Raw genomic sequence first — 15,480 nt, forward strand, 5'->3', positions numbered from 1 at the left:
TGAAAAATCAAAGGGCTAGAAAAGGATTTTGTTATAAATCTTACAAGATATGAAGCATTCTTTATTCACTCTTCCACACATTTTAAAGGAAACCACATTCCGTTAAATGGCCAAGAGTTATGATACTTGTATAATTAAACATTTATATAATTCGCACAGTAATATTTTTTAAAGTAAGCAGAAGTTTCCCACATCCCATAACAGATTTATCACCATCTAAAATTTAAAATCAATTGTATCTCTTTTTCGAACCAGAGATTCAACTTCAATTACTTGGCCCATTACTCCATACCTCCTCAGCTTCTCCCTTTCTTCTCTTTCTCTTTCTTCTCTTCGTTTCAGCCGTTCCTGGTTTCTTTTCTCCTGCTTCTCAGCTACGACTCTCTTAAAAATGGTAATAAATGAGGAGCATATTTACTGAGTCCATTCTTAATCAGCTTTATCCTAAACTTTACAGTATCTGGTTTCTAATATAGTACAACTGCTGTCAAAATCTGTTTAATAACAATTCAATTTGAATTACTGCCAGAAATAATCATTAGGCTTACAAGTCTTCTTTCCATCATCTTTCCCCACTTTGTGGAAAATGTGTAAAATTTCACCTTTCTCCATGATTTCTTTTTTTTTTTTTTTTTTTTTTTGAGGTGGAGTCTCGCTCTGTCGCCCAGGCTGGAGTGCAGTGGCACGATCCCGGGTTCACGCCATTCTCCTGCCTCAGCCTCCCGAGTAGCTGGGACTACAGGCGCCGCCACCACGCCCGGCTAATTTTTTTGTATTTTTAGTGGAGACGGGGTTTCATTGTGTTAGCCAGGATGGTCTCGATCTCCTGACCTCGTGATCCGCCCGTCTCGGCCTCCCAAAGTGCTGGGATTACAGGCTTGAGCCACCGCGCCCGGCCTATTTTTTTTTTTTTAATGAAAACAAATTATTTTAAAATAGAGACAGAAACTGGCTATGTTGCCCAGATTGGTCTACAACTCCTGGGCTCAAGTGATCTTCCGACCTCAGCCTCCCAAAGTGCTGGAATTAACAGGTGCGAGCCACTGAGACCAGCCTACGATCTTACTATTATTATTTTTTTAGAGACAGAGTCTTACTCTGTTGCCCAGACTGGAGTGCAGTAGCGCCATCTCAGCTCACTGCAACCTCCACCTGCCAGCTGCAGCTACCTGAGGAGCTGGGATTACAGCCGTGCATCACCACACCCAGCTAATTTTTGTATTAATATTTTTTAGTGGAGACAGGGTTTCACCATGTTGCCCGGGCTGGTCTCCAACTCCTGGCCTCAAGTGATCTGGCCACCTTGGCATCCCAAAGTGCTGGGATTACAGGCATGAGCCACCATACCCAGCTCCATGCTTTTTTTTTTGTTTGTTTTTTTGAGACAGAGTCTCGCTCTGTTGCCCAGATTGGAGTGCAGGGGCACAATCCCAGCTCACTGCAACCTCCACCTCCCGGGTTCAAGCGATTCTCCTGCCTCAGCCTCCAGAGTAGCTGGGACTACAGGCACGCACCACCACACCCAGCTAATTTTTATATTTTTAGTAGAGACGGGATTTCACCATATTGGCCAGGCTGGTCTTGAACTAATGACCTTGTGATCCACCTGCCCTGGCCTCCCAAAGTGCTAGGATTACAGGCGTAAGCCACCGCACCTAGCCTTTCATGATTTCTTAGTGACATTTCCAAGTCACTTGTACAAGATTTTCCTCCTCTGTTTTCTAGTATTATCTTGTATTTTTTTAAAAAAAATCAACCATTATAAATCATTACAAGTTCCCATGCCCTGTGATTTCTAATATGGAAATATTTAGGTCACTTCCAATTACCATCCTGATGCTGCTGCTTTTAAAGATATGAGTAAAATGCTTGAGTTCTGTTGCTAGGTCTGTATGTGCAGATTCCCAAGTAGGAACCACTGGAGTTTTAACTTGGAGCCCAATAACTATTTGCTATAGTGACTCTTTTCGAAAATTTTTTAAAAATTACTTGAGATCACCCTAGCTACTCAGAATACTGAAAAGAGCCCACCGTTACCTGCGAATCTGGAGATGTCCATAGGCATTTTCTGATTCTACATTATTTTAAATGCTATGGACCTTGAGTTAATTCCAGTGATAACAGTTACAAAGAAAATGACTATCCCATGTTTCCCATCTGTCAGCTAGTCCTCAATTCATGGAAAAACACTACAGTGCCACAATTCTTAAAAAGTTATCAGCATATTAAAAGATAGATTATATCCACGAACACTCATCTTTATCACTTCAGAAATACCATCAAATATGATAAAAATACCACGTTTATCCCCTCTAAACAAGAGTAAAAACTATGTTGTTTTCCTCACAAAAGCCTATATATTGAATAGTGATTGTCCCTTTAAAAAAATATATAAATTTTTTCGTAAGTCCTTTCTGAAGTGGAAGCAGGAGCGTAAAATAAAACTAGAGATTCTGCAAGCTTGTTATTTAGTAAAGAATTGCAAAATATTTCAAATTAATATTGGGCTCATTTTCTCAAACTTCTTATAAATATTGTATTAATATTACATTCTTATTGACCTTATTGAAAAGAACGATAACAATGAAATTTTACAGGACTCTATTAGAAACTAGTTTGAAAGATTCCTAACTCAGTGTCATATCTAATATAAAATGGTAACTCCCAAAATAACAGAATAATATTTAAGTCTGTTTCTCAGGCAGCATCCATTAAACCAACTTGAATTTCCATCTGTAATCCTACACTGTTTAGTATTCATCATTAGATTACTATATTACTGAACCATAGTCAAGAATATTGTACAAAAAGACAACTGATACAGATCAAAAGAACAAGAGGATAAAGTGAGGAATATTTTACCAATGTACCTTTAATTCTTCAAGCTTCTCTCTTATTTCAATAAATCCCAGGTGTAGTTTACCCCCAAAATGATCAGCCAGTCGTCTGTCATTATCATGAAGTCCTAAATAGGCAGAGCAGACTTCACAGACTCGAAGTTTCTGCTGTTGAAAACTGGAAGCTGGCATAGAATTCCGATAAACTTCCTAAACAAAAGTGAAAAAAACAATGACCATATAAATCTTACTAAAAGTCATCCAATTAAATACAATATACTATGCTTCTACCAAAATGTTTTCTAAAGAATACACAAAAGCAGCCGGGCATGGTGGCTCACGCCTGTAATCCCAACACTTTGGGAGGCCAAGGAGGGTGAATCACGAGGTCGGGAGTTCAAGACCAGCCTAGCCAACATGGTGAAACCTCATCTCTACTAAAGATACAAAAAATTAGCCAGGCATGGTGGTGTGTGCCTGTAATCCCAGCTACTTGGCAGGCTGAGGCAGGAGAATCGCTTGAACCTGGGGAGTGGAGGTTGCAGTGAGCCGAGATCATGCCACTGCACTCTAGCCTAGGTGACAGCGCAAGACTCCAGCTCAAAAAAAAAAAAAAAAAAAAAAAAAAATACACAAAAGCATGGCTATTTTGTTATGAAAATTATAGGTTCCCTTTATCCCCATCCTCTATCCTTAGGGCCTCTCTCCACTGGAGTATAAGGAAAGAAATAATAAACATGAACAGAAATCAATGATATAGAAAACAAGAAAACAATAAGATCAGAAGACTGGTTCTTTGAAAAACAAAATAAAACTGACCAGCTAGATAAATCAAGAAAAGAGAAGACACGAACTGCAAACATTCTACAGATATTAAAAGAGAACATTATGAACAACTTTATATCAATAAATACAACTTAGATTTTGTGAAACACAAATTTACCAAAATTAATTTTAAAAACAACAACAAAAACCGGCCAGGTGCGGTGGCTCATGCCTGTAATCCCAGCACTTTGGGAGGCTGAGGTGGACAGATCACCTGAGGTCAGGAAAGCAAGACCAACCTGGCCAACATGGTGAAAGCTTGTCTCTACTAAAAATACAGAAGATTAGCCAGGCATGGTGGTGCACGCCTGCAGTCCCAGCTACACGGCAGGCCGAGGCAAGAGAATCTCTTGAATCCGGGAAGCAGAGGTTTCAGTGAACTGAGATCGCACCACTGCACTCCAGCCTTAGAGAGTGAGACTGTCTTTAGGAAAAAAAAATGGCCTGGCACGGTGGTTCACTCCTGTAATCCTAGCACTTTGGGAGGCCAAGGCAGGTGGATCACCTGAGGTCGGGAGTTCAAGACCAGCCTGACCAACATGGAGAAACCCTGTCTCTACTAAAAATACAAAAATTAGCCAGGTGTGGTAGTGTGGGCCTGTAATCCCAGCTACTTGGGAGGCTGAGGCAGAAGAATCGCTTGAACCTGGGAGGCAGGGGTTGCGATGAGCCGAGATTGTGCCATTGCACTCCAGGCTGAGCAACAAGAGCGAAACTCCATCTCAAAAAAAAAAAAAAAAAGGCTGGACTTGAACTGAACTCAAGCGACTGCCTCAGCCTGTAGAATAGCTGGGACCAAAGGCACATACCACCCCAACCAGCTTTTTCCGTGTTTTGTTTTTGTCTTTTAGTTCAACTTCTCTTTAATAACTGTTCAATAATTTCCATTCAAATACATGTTCTTAGAGAAGTATAGATATTAAAGTTTCATCTACTACTTTTTTTTTTTAAGTCTTACCAAATTAAGCAGAATTCGTCTACTACTATTAAGAATTTACCTCTGCTTCTCTTTTCTTTGCCCGTGCTTTCTCTACTTCATCCATTACTTTCTGGGATTCTTCCACATTCCCTTCAGCTCCTAGTTGTTCCACCTTAGCTAACAATTTACCAATTTCTTCATTTAACTCATGAACACGTTCTGCCTAAAAAGAAATAAAAACAGGTCATGAATAAACAAGAGAATGAATTTTAAACTTCAAGATATTTCAGAACTGCTGAGAAGAGACTTGTTATCTAAGGCAATATGAGGTTAAAGAATGCTTTCGGAGCATATCCCAAATGAACTGAGACATCAGGATGTTCCGAGCCTGCCTGCCTTACCTCAATGAAGTCAGGGCTACTACTGGGCCCAATATAACTTTCTGTCCTCTGGCGAGGTGGTGTATTCCTAGTTTAAAATACCGTTTCTTCCATGATCTGGCCCTTTGTACTTTTCTAAACCATCTCTTGCTACTCCTCTACCTCACAACATAATCTATAGTTTCCCAAACTTACCCTGTTGTTTTCTACCTCTGTGACTTTGCATATACTCTTCTTTCTGGGATGGGATCCCTTACCTTTCGTCTGCCTACTGAATGTTCACTCATTCCAACAAGATCCAACTCAAGGGTCATTTCTGTAAAGCATTCCTAACATTCACTGCATCCCAGCCCCACTTAAACACATCAGCAAACATGGCCATACTCTCTCCTTTGTGTCACCTTTGTATCTTTTTTGACAGTTCCTTTCATAAATATCATACTACTTTAAGGACAGTTAGCTGTATTTCCCATCTTTGTATCTCTAGTGCTCAGCAAATAGCCTAGGCTCAAATATGAGTTAAAGAAATGAATTCGTGGATCAAGCTCAGGAGTCCAACAGATCTGACTTATTGCTAAACCAATTACTATTTGTGTAATTTTGGCCACATTACTTATACCTGAATCCATTTCCTCATCTAAGAAGTACAGACAGTACCTATCCCACAAAGTTGTGAGAAATGAGAAAATATGCCTTGTATGTACACTGCATAGCACCTTACTGATTTTCAGCATACTTGCCTGGCAACTCCACTCTGAGTCCTTAGCTTTCCACTGAGATTAACTCTTGCCTTGGGAAAGAATACATTCCTCTTCCTTATCACTATTATCATCCTAGCAACTTAGTTCATTCTTACTGTTCTAAATGGCACATAAAACATACATATAATCATTATCTTGGGCCACAAAGTCTTTGCTGTATGGCCAATTATGTTAGCAAAGAAGGTTTTAATTTTTTGTTGTTGTTATTGTTGTTTTTGAGATGGAGTCTTGCTCTGTCCCCAGGCTGGAGTGCAGTGGCACGATTTCAGTTCACTACAACCTCTGCCTCCTGAGTTCAACCGATTCTCCTGTCTCAGCCTCCCCCATAGCTGAGATTACAGGCATGCACCACCATGACTGCTAATTTTGCAGTTTTTGTAGAGAAAGGTTTCACCATGTTGGCCAGGCTGGTCTCAAACTCATGACCTTAAGTAGTTCACCCACCTTGGCCTCACAAAGTGCTGTTATTACAGGTGTTAGCCACTGCACCCAGCCGAAGGTTTTAGTTTGGTATGAGTTTCCTGTCCCAACAAACCAGTTTACTGGTTTAATTAATAATCTTTACTTCTCAAATATCCTTCAACCCAAGATATTTCTTCCCTCAGTGAGAGTCCTAATTCTATTATTACTATCCTTCCTCTCTACCAAATGGTATTTTCCTTTAAATACATTACTGAACAACTAAACTGTTGTCCAAAACTCTTTTTCCCTGTATCCATGTTCTTGACCATGTAATTGTGTACCATCGTACTCTGACTCTGAATTTGGCCATGAACTTGTTTTGGTTATTAAGATGGTAGCAAACATGACCAAAGGAGAGGCCTGTGTGATGGGGCTTGATGCTTCTGCACCTCTGCCACCACCATGAGAACACGGCCAGGCTAGCCTGCTGGGCATGGCTCTGCATCCTCCAGCGGACTGCAAGGCATGTGAGTAAGCCCAGTTGAAACAAGAATAACTACTCAGTCAAGTTCAGCCTAAATCATCGACTGCAGAGTCATGGGCTAAATAAATACTTACTGTTTTAAGTCACTGAGCTTTGAGGTGGTTTGTTATACAGCATTTCTGTAGTGATGGATAACCAATACAACCAATACAACTCAGGCTCACTTACAGATCTCTTCCAACCATGAGATACTAGATCCTTTGTACTTCAGGATGCCCGTCTTTCCAGTCCCCATCTTCAGAGAACTTTTAAGAAAAGGCTGACTAAAAGTAACCCTCTTCTCAAATGATGGAATCTATTTTCATTTGCATATACATATCTGAACACCATATTTTAATACTGTCATCTAAACTCCACCTGGGTAACTCTTTTTCTCCCATTCTGCATTTTCATAAAACACACTAGATCATACTGGAATATAATTATGTTGTAATAAGTCATCAACAAAATGCAATATCGAAGACCTTGTTTGGATCCTAATAACAAATCGACTCTATATAAGAAAAATAAACATATACTGGATAACATTAAAAAATTACTGTTAACTTTATGTATGTATTACTGTGGTTATAATTTACAGGTGAAATATGACATTTAACATTTGCTTTTAAAAGCAAATAAAAATACTGTGGTATATCTGTACAATGGAGAAATAAAAAGGAATGAACTGATACAAACAACTTGAATGAATCTCAAGAAAGTTATATGGAATGAAAAAGGTCAAATCTCAAAAGAGTACACAGGATTTCATTTATATAACACTCCATGAAATAACATAACTACAGAGACAGAGAATAGGTTAGTGATGGCCAAGGTAAGAGATGTTGGATGGGGGTGAAGATGGATGTAGCTATCAAAGGGGTAACATGAGGCAGCCTTGTGGCAATGCTATAGTTAAGCATCCTAATTGTGGTTGCAATTACACGTGATTAAACTACAGAGAGCTGGCCAGGCGTAGTGGCTCACGCCTATAACCCCAGCACTTTGGGAGGTCAAGGTGGGCAGATCACTTGAGGCCAGAAGTTTGAGATCAGCCTGGCCAACATGGCGAAACTCTGTCTCTGCTAAAAATAAAAAAAATTAGCTAGGAATAGTGACGAACGCCTGTAATCCCACTTAGGAAGCTGAGGCACGAGACTTGCTTAAGCCCAGAAGGCGGAGAATGCAGCGAGCCAAGATTACAACACTGCAGTCAAGCCTGGGCAACACAGCAAAACTCTGTCTCAAACAAAAACAAAAACAAAAAAACTGCACAGAGCTATACAAACAGACATGCATATACAAATAAATGCATGCATAACTGGCAAAATCTGAATCAAATATAAGGATTAGACCAATGTCAATTTATTTGATATTGTACTACATTGTGTAACATGTTAACACTGGGGCAGACGAGAGTATACAGAATTCTTCGTATATGTCTTTCCAATCTCTTGCAAATCTAATTATTTCAAAATAAAAAGTTAAAAGGAGTCGAAACAATACTTTGTACTAATGAAATGATTAAAATTCTTACCTTTGCTGCTACTTCAGCACTAATCTCTTCTTGAGTTTCTGCTAATCTTTTCTTGGCCACTTCTGTTCTACGATCACAATCTGCAATGAATGACTGCAGATGATCCATGGCCTACAAAGTTTAATTAAAGACAATTACTGTCAGAAAGTCGACTTTATTCAGAAATATCTTCATACAAAAATCACATTTTGCTTTTTAAAATGCTACCATGGTGGGGCACGGTGGCTCACATCAGTAATCCAAGCACTTTAGGAGGCTAAGGCAGGCAGATCACTTGAGGCCAGCCTGGCCAACTTGGCGAAATCCTGCCTCTACTTAGAATACAAAAATTAGCCAGGTGGGTGGTGCACACCTGTAGTCTCAGCTACTCGGGAGGCTGAGGCATAAGGAACACTTGGGCCCAAAGAGGTTGAGGCTGCAGTGAGCCCTGATGATGCCATTGTACTCCAGTGTGGGTGACAGAGTGAGGTCATTAAAAAAAAAAGCAGCAGCAGCTGGGCGCAGTGGGTCTTGCCTGTAATTCCAGCACTTTGGAGGCCAAAGCAGGTAGATCACCTGAAGTCAGGAGTTTGAGACCACGCTAGCCAACGTGGTGAAACCCCGTCTCTACTAAAAATACAAAAATTAGCCAGGCATGGTGGTGTGCGCCTGTAATCACAGCTACTCAGGAGGCTGAGGCGGGAGAACCACTTGCACCTGGGAGGTGGAGGTTGCACTGAGCCAAGATCGCACCCCTGCATTCTAGCCTGGGTGACAGAATGAGTGTGTGTCTCAAAAAAAATCACTTGAGGACATGGAGAAATGTTCAGGATTCATTTGTAAATAAAAAGCAAATTACAAATGTTATGCAGTAAGATTCCAATTTTGTAAAATAAAGACAGAAAAATCTGCTGCCAAGTCTAGATCTGAATGGACAAAAACACGGAAAAAATGGAAAACTATACAAAATGCTAACAATAAGCATTTCTGACATTTTTACCCTTTTTTAATTCTCCAAACTGCTTTATAATTTTTTCTTTTTTGAGACAAGAGTCTCATACATTAGGAAAACTTATCTTTTTTCAGAGAATAAACCATTGAGAATTTTAGCAGTATCTACACTATAAAAATTCAATATTTATATAAACGATATTTGTGAGGCACATATTAATGTGTATAATTAATAGTTCATTTAAAAGTAAACTTTAAGAATTCATTCTCAAGTTTGGACTTCCAAATCTTACTGTACAGAAATATAACTAATTCAAGATACAAATGTTTAACTAAAAATACAAATTTATTCAGCACACACTGAATTCCAAAAACAGCTGGATAACCCAAGAATTTCTTCAATGTGAAAAGCAATAAGGATCAGGTTTTAAAAAGCTTTTATCTGTGATAACATAAAAATAGTTAATTAATTTGAAATTTACTTTTTAAATCACAACAGAAATCTATTCAAATTTCCTTATGTAAAGATAAAGGTGGCATCTCAAAGCACTGAGAGAAAAGATGGACTAATTAGCAAATAGTGTTGGGTGACTAAGTAGCTATGTCACGTTGGGGGGTGACTAGATCCATATCTCAATTCCTTAAACCAGAATAAACGCGAAAAGTCTATAAAATGAAGCCAAAATATGCCAGAAGAAACCACGGGAGAGAATTCTTAGCACCTCAGAAAAAGAAAAGCCTTTAGAATTAATGAAATAGATTTGGTTTTTCTGTTTGTGTTTTGAGACGGAGTCTTGCTCTGTCCCCCAAGGTGGAGCACAGTGGCACATCTAGGCTCACTGCAACCTGACTCCCGGGTTCAAGTGATTCTCCTGCCTCAGCCTCCCAAGTGGCTGGGATTACAGGCACCCACCACCATATCCAGCTAATTTTTGTATTTTTAGTAGAGATGGGGTTTCACCATGTTGGCTAGGCTGGTCTCAAACTCCTGACCTTAGGTGATCCACCCCTGCCTTGGCCTCCCAAAGTGCTGGGATTACAGGCGTAGGAGCCACCATGCCCATGTGTTAAAGATTGATAAATCAGACAATATAAATATAAAAGTACTCCGCAAGGCCAAAAACCACCAAAAAAGTAGGGAAAATTTGTTGTAAATTGTATTTCCAAAAACAATTTCATTTCCATTAGCAGAAATTGTTGGATATTCAGAAGACAGGAGGACCTGTTTACTGGTTTATCTCCTAAAAACTAAATTTAAAACATCTATTATTTCACTAATAAAATATATCATAAGATTATGCACATTAGTATGTTTTATGTAATGCTGATTGTTATGCTTTATATATATGCAAAAAAGGTTTATTTTTATGCAAACGATTTTCATGTAAAAGCAACAATATAAAGTTACATTTCAGGCTCTTTTAGATATCTAAATGGTGTCTTCCATTGCTTGGTTTTTCATTATAAACATTGTCCTTGATATCCCTCAAACGGCCGGATGCGGTGGCTCACGCCTGTAATCCAGCACTTTCGGAGGCCAAGGTGGGCAGATCACGAGGTCAGGAGATCGAGACCATCCTGGCTAAAAAGGTGAAACCCCATCTCTACTAAAAACACAAAAAAATTAGCCAGGCGTGGTGGTAAGCACCTGTAGTCCCAGCTACTTGGGAGGCTGAGGCAGGAGAATGGCACGAACCCGGGAGGCAGAGCCTGCAGTGAGCTAAGATCGCGCCACTGCACTCCAGCCTGGGCGACAGAGCGAGACTCTGACTCAAAAAAAAAAAAAAAAAAATTCCCCCAAACACCTGTACGCATGTCCCTCACTATCTGTACAAGATTGGTTCCAGGATACCCAGTGGATACCAAAATCCATGAATGTGCATTTTTTAATATAAAATGATGTAATACTTGCATATAATCTCCCATTACACAACCTCTCATATACTTTAAATTGCCTCCAGATTACTTATAATACCTAACACAATGTAAATGCTATGTAAACAGTTATACTGTAATGTTTGGGGAATAACAACAAGAACAAAATGTCTGTACATGTTCAGTACAGATGCAACAATCCCTTTCTTCTGCTAAATATTTACAATCCCCAGTTGGTTCCTTCTACAGATTCCACGACAGATATGGGGGGCCAACTATACATACATGTATATATATAAGTAGATATAAAAATAAATATGAATGTAAAAACTCAGTATATTACTAAAGATACGTCCTTATATACACTATTAATTAGTTGCTTACATTTGCTTGATATTTCCTTAATCATTACTACTTTGTTGGGAAGAATATGCTTAATTTTCAAAAGAATATATGAATCATATGACTTTTACACATTTTCTTTAAATACAGTCTCACCTCATATTTTTAAAAGAGTTGTCAAGAAAGTACATGATCTTACTTGAGTCTTACCCTTCATATAACCACAGAGGATAAACTGCTAAGAGTTTTTCTTATTAAGAGAGATTAATCCACATGTTTTACAGCAAAAGATAACAAACCATTAAAGTAAAATCACATACATCAAGTTCAAAGAAAAAATCTTGTTCTTTGGATGCAATTTCATAATCCGCTCTTAAAGCCAGGTCATGGACTTTCAGACATTCTCCAAGATCCATTCTCTGGAAGGGAAAAAAGACATAATATTGAAACAAAAAAACACATTTTTTAAAAAAATATATCAACAACCACAGTTCTTTTCAGAATACATATTAAGTCATACAGATGCTTTTTTATGTAGGGGCTCCCAAATTACAAAATTTCATAGACAAATAAAAAACGTGGTGTCAGAAGAAGAAAATGGCACCAATTCTGTCTACCAACAGATGGGAACAGGGATCACTTGTACTTAACAATAAATGGATATGGAAAAGCTTTTCAGAATCTGAGAAAAGCTTCTAGCTTCTACATCAAAACATAGTTCATTTAGCTCCACAACACAAAAAAGATAGTTAATTTTAAACCAAACTAAAAGAATATATAAATTGAATCGTTGCGATGTCAATGCGCTTTGAAGAATATCTTATTTTTCAAATAAAGATGGAGTCCTCAAAAAACAGACTGGTGGCTGGGCATGGTGGCTCATGCCTGTAATCCCAGCACTTTGGAAGGCCAAGGCAGGAGGATCGCTTGAGCCCAGGAGTTTGAGACCAGCCTGAGCAACACACTAAGACCTGTCTCAATTTTTAAAAATAAAAAATAAATTTAAAAAAACCCAAAACAAAACAGACTGGTGACTCTGACAGTCTTGTCGGGGGACAAGACTGACAAACTAGTAAAGAGATGATTTACTAATAATACCCAATATAAGTGCACAGAGAACAAGCATTTAACCCCACTTACAATAAACATGTATCAGGGAAATAAATACTCTTACTGAACCTAGGGTCCTTCTACTTGGAAACTCCAATTAGGTGTTATTTACCAAACCAGAGGCTTTTCTCGTATCTGAGACAAAATATCTAAAAATCTATCCATTTTTACATGTATCTAGGCAACTTTCATGAAACTTTTTTGGGGGAAAATATAAGGAGAAAAAATTGGCAAGATGCAAGATCATTACAGTTATGATTAATCGGTGATCAAAGCAAGGCAGAGATTTTCCAACTGGAGGTGTGACCACCCTTGGAATACCTCAAAATCTCTGGAGGGTTGGTAAAAAGGGAGTACAAGTCATTCTCCTTCCTTTGACTATTAAGGTCCCACTGTGGTAAGCACTATCTTAGGTGCTAGGGATATAGAGTTAAGTGACAGAGACAGTCTGACTTCATGGAGCTTACATTCTATTTGAGGGGAAACAAATAACAAGAATCATGTCTATGAACAAAGTTAGATGATGTAATAAAATAGCAATGCTCCCCATTACTATGGGGGGCTACTTGGGATGAGCTGGTCAGAGAAGACCTTTCTGAAGAGGATACAATTAAACTGGATCTCAAGAGGGAGAAGCAAATGAATCTTAGGAAAAGGCAAAAAGTAATGTTCCAGGTTGTACAGAAGATTTAGAAGGCAGATCTTTAAAGTATTTATTTATTTATATGCCACTGTTAATCACAGGGAAGTTCATGGTAACAGGGAACAGGAACAGAGTATGGCACACAGGTCTGAGTCTTAGCTTTGTATACAGTATCTAAAAATGAGTCTGCCTATTTAACTTGTCAACAATCTAAATATGTATAAAAAGTATGACAATTAATTTTGTAAAATATCCCAACTAAAAAGCATAGTTAATTCACGAAATCAAGATTCAAAAGTATTAAGAGACCAGATAAAATTTAAAAGAAACAAATATGAAGTCCTATAGTTACATATCCAAGATAATAAATTTACAAATAAGTAGGTATGAGCAGAGAATCAGACAATTTAAAAATTTAAGTAGTCAAGAGTAATGGTTACAGTATGGCACAACTGAGAAAAACTTATATTGTCTAAAACTAACTCAAAGAGGACACAGTATAAACAAAGCAGGAATTCTCTACTGAAGGCTGGTTTTAAAAGCAAACCACTGCTCTCCAAAACACATTCTATGTACTAACACATTTCAAAAGGAATATGAGAAAATTAGACATAAGTCCATCCCGGCTAACACGGTGAAACCCCGTCTCTACTAAAAAAAAATACAAAAAACTAGCCAGGCGAGGTGGCGGGCGCCTGTAGTCCCAGCTACTCGGGAGGCTGAGGCAGGAGAATGGCATAAACCCGGGAGGTGGAGCTTGCAGTGAGCTGAGATCCGGCCACTGCACTCCAGCCTGGGCGACAGAGTGAGACCCCGTCTCAAAAAAAAAAAAAAAAGAAAAGAAAATTAGACATAAGTATCTCAAAACCAGGCTATACAAAAAAGCCAGGGAACAGAAATAAATAGAGAAGACAAAAATAAGACTGAACCAACTTCAATCAACTGAGGAATTTTTCATAAAGCAGCAGAAATAGATTTGTTTTATTATGGGGCCAAATAAACAATTATTATTATTTGTTTTATTATGAGTCAGACTTTTAACTCTCTGAATACTTGTTCTTCTTTTTTTGAGACAGAGTCTCACTTTGTCACCTAGGCTGGAGTGCAGTGGCATGATCATGGCTCACTGTAGCCTCCACCTCCCAGCTCAAGCGATCCTCCCACCTAAGCACCCCTCCCTGACAAGTACCTGGGACTACAGTCACCCGCCACCATTTCCAGCTAATTTTTTTTTTTTTTTTTTAATAGAGACAAAGGGTGCTATCTTGCCCAGGCTGGTCTCAAACTCCTGAGCTTGACTGATCCTCCCACTTCAGCACCCCAATGCTGGACTACAGGCATGAGCAACTGCACCTGATCAGGAAAATATTTTCAATAATCAAAGTTTTCCGAAGGTAGAACAAACATCCTCAGAGTTAGTGAGTTCCCAGATAAGTGAGGTGTTCAAACACTGTTTTGACAACCCTTTTACTAGGATATTAAGGAAAGAATTCAACCATCAGGTAGTTTTTTTCTTCCTTCGGACTCTTAGATGTTGTGACTATTAAAACAACAACAACAACAACAAAAAACCAACAATGTTTCTGGCCACAGTGGCTAATGCCAGTAATTCCAGCACTTTGGGGGGCCAAGGTGGGAGGATCGCTTGAGCCTAGGAGTTCCAGACCAGCCTGGGTAACATAAGAAGACCCCATCTCTACAAAAAGTAAAAAAAAAAAAAAAAAAAAAAAATTATCCAGGCATGGTGGCCCATGCTTACAGTCCCAGCTCCTCAGGAGACAGAGGCAGGGGGATCACTTGAGCTCTGCAGGTCAAAGCTGCAGTAAGCTGTGATCATGCCACTGCATTCCAGCCTGGGTGACAGAGCTAGACCCTGTCTCAAAAGTAAAAACAAACAGAAAATGTTTTTCTGTAAAACTATATTACCTTTGGTTCTTAATTACATAATGGAATGAATGAGAATGTATAAATTCTGCCCTCAAAGTTATCCTTTGGGAAATAATGAGGACTCATCACTGTTATAAAAGTCCTCATCATGCTTAGTGGTATTAAAGTACTGTACTGTTACTGAGTATGCTGAGATTTTTCCAGGCTCCAATCCTTACCTCCAATTCATTAGTCTGGTTTAACAAGCTAAGAAGTTTTTTCAGTGACAATAAACAAAAAGTAAAGCTTTTTATGAATGTGTAGACATTCAAATTTAAAAGGTGCTCATTAAACAACAATTATTAAGAAAATGCAGAAAAACTTAAATATTCCTAAGAAAGAATTCCAGAAAACATGATAGGAATGAAAGAAGCTAACGGCAGAAGGAGGCTGTCATTGTCTTTGATATGCCAGGAAGTAGGTTTCTGAAATTAACAATTTCTAAACATCAATCATGCCAACAACTTCCT

The 15,480-nt window shown here is 38.7% G+C and overlaps 1 protein-coding gene across 11 annotated transcripts in view; it reads right to left on the minus strand.

Moving 5' to 3' along the window:
- The window catches only part of LOC105471436 (LUC7 like 2, pre-mRNA splicing factor), a 66,793-nt gene that overhangs the window by 13,322 nt on the left and 37,991 nt on the right, over positions 1-15,480 (minus strand). For all 11 annotated transcript variants that reach the window (XM_071094383.1, XM_071094385.1, XM_071094393.1 and 8 more), the window contains 5 exons: positions 11,652-11,750; positions 8,185-8,295; positions 4,661-4,804; positions 2,871-3,047; positions 293-384 (listed from right to left, as the gene is read on the minus strand). In XM_071094383.1, coding sequence (XP_070950484.1) covers positions 293-384; positions 2,871-3,047; positions 4,661-4,804; positions 8,185-8,295; positions 11,652-11,750 — 623 coding nt within the window. The remainder of the gene's footprint in view (positions 1-292; positions 385-2,870; positions 3,048-4,660; positions 4,805-8,184; positions 8,296-11,651; positions 11,751-15,480) is intronic.

This window comes from Macaca nemestrina, chromosome 4 (assembly GCF_043159975.1).
Source record: "Macaca nemestrina isolate mMacNem1 chromosome 4, mMacNem.hap1, whole genome shotgun sequence".
Taxonomy (NCBI): Eukaryota; Metazoa; Chordata; class Mammalia; order Primates; family Cercopithecidae; genus Macaca; species Macaca nemestrina.